At 40.1% G+C, this 1,188-nt stretch overlaps 1 protein-coding gene across 1 annotated transcript in view; it reads left to right on the top strand.

Annotated features, from left to right (window-relative positions):
- Positions 1 to 988, top strand: part of HOXA2 (homeobox A2) — a 2,865-nt gene extending 1,877 nt beyond the window's left edge. The window contains exon 2 of the mRNA XM_040352905.1: positions 1 to 988. This exon is cut by the window's left edge and continues 49 nt beyond it. Within this exon, the coding sequence (XP_040208839.1) occupies positions 1 to 697 (697 nt within the window). The 3' untranslated portion in view covers positions 698 to 988.
- The last annotated feature ends 200 nt before the right edge of the window (positions 989 to 1,188 follow it).

Below are 1,188 nucleotides of genomic sequence, written 5' to 3'. Positions count from 1 at the left end.
GACAGCTTATACCAACACCCAGCTTCTGGAGCTGGAGAAAGAATTTCATTTCAACAAGTATCTGTGCAGACCTCGAAGGGTGGAGATTGCAGCCTTGCTGGATCTAACCGAGAGACAAGTCAAGGTTTGGTTTCAGAATAGGAGGATGAAGCACAAACGCCAGACTCAGTGTAAGGAGAACCAGAATGGGGAAGGTAAATGTCAAAGTTTGGAGGATTCTGACCCAGTGGACGGCGACAAGGAGAAGTCTCTGTTTGAGCAGGCTCTTAGCAATGTCTCTGGGGCTTTGCTGGAGAGGGACAGCTATACGTTCCAACAGAACGCCTTGTCCCAGCAGCAGCAGGCTCCCAACTCCCACCATGGGGAATCTCAGACTTTTCCAGTCTCGCCTTTATCCAGCAATGACAAAAATCTAAGACATTTCCAGCACCAGTCACCCACTGTTCACAACTGTTTATCGTCAACAATGAGCCAGGACTCCACAGCTGGCCTCCACATAGACAGTCCTGAGGGCCTAGATGTGGCTTCCCTATCAGACTTTAACGTCTTCTCTTCAGATTCCTGCCTTCAGCTCTCAGACACGGTGTCCCCCAGCCTGCCCGGATCTCTAGACAGTCCCGTAGATATCTCAACAGACAGTTTTGATTTTTTCACAGATACTTTTACCACCATTGACTTGCAGCATTTGAGCTACTGATTAAAAAAAAAAAAAAAAAGCTTATTTTATGTTTTTTTCAGTTCAAAAATCGGTTTCTATTTTATTTTTATTCTTATTTTGTTGCCCTCTAATCGAGTCAAAGAGCCATTGCAGTATTTAATGACCTTTGCATTTTAAATTCTGTTGACCTAGATCATTGGAAAGCAATAACCGAGGCCTCTAAGAAAGTGACTACATATGTAAATGTATCTTCACTTTCTTTTTATTTTTGTATTGCATCGTTGTTCATATAAGTATTTTGGTAGAATAAATGATTATATCATTATACCCCGCAGGTTCATTTTCATTTTTTTTTAGTTTCCCTCCCGAAATATCAGAAGCTTTATTTATTTTTCTGTATGGTAGGGAGCAATCAAAAATATCACCAACACTTATGAATGTCTGTAGAACCAAATATTTATTGCAGAATTTATGCACATATATATATTTTGTTTGATTTGCCTTTATTTTGCTAAAAAACAAACAAAAAA

The sequence above is a fragment of the Rana temporaria genome, chromosome 5 (assembly GCF_905171775.1).
Source record: "Rana temporaria chromosome 5, aRanTem1.1, whole genome shotgun sequence".
Lineage (NCBI taxonomy): Eukaryota > Metazoa > Chordata > Amphibia > Anura > Ranidae > Rana > Rana temporaria.
Note: the sequence above shows the minus strand (reverse complement) of the source record. Positions and strands in the feature narration are given on the sequence as shown.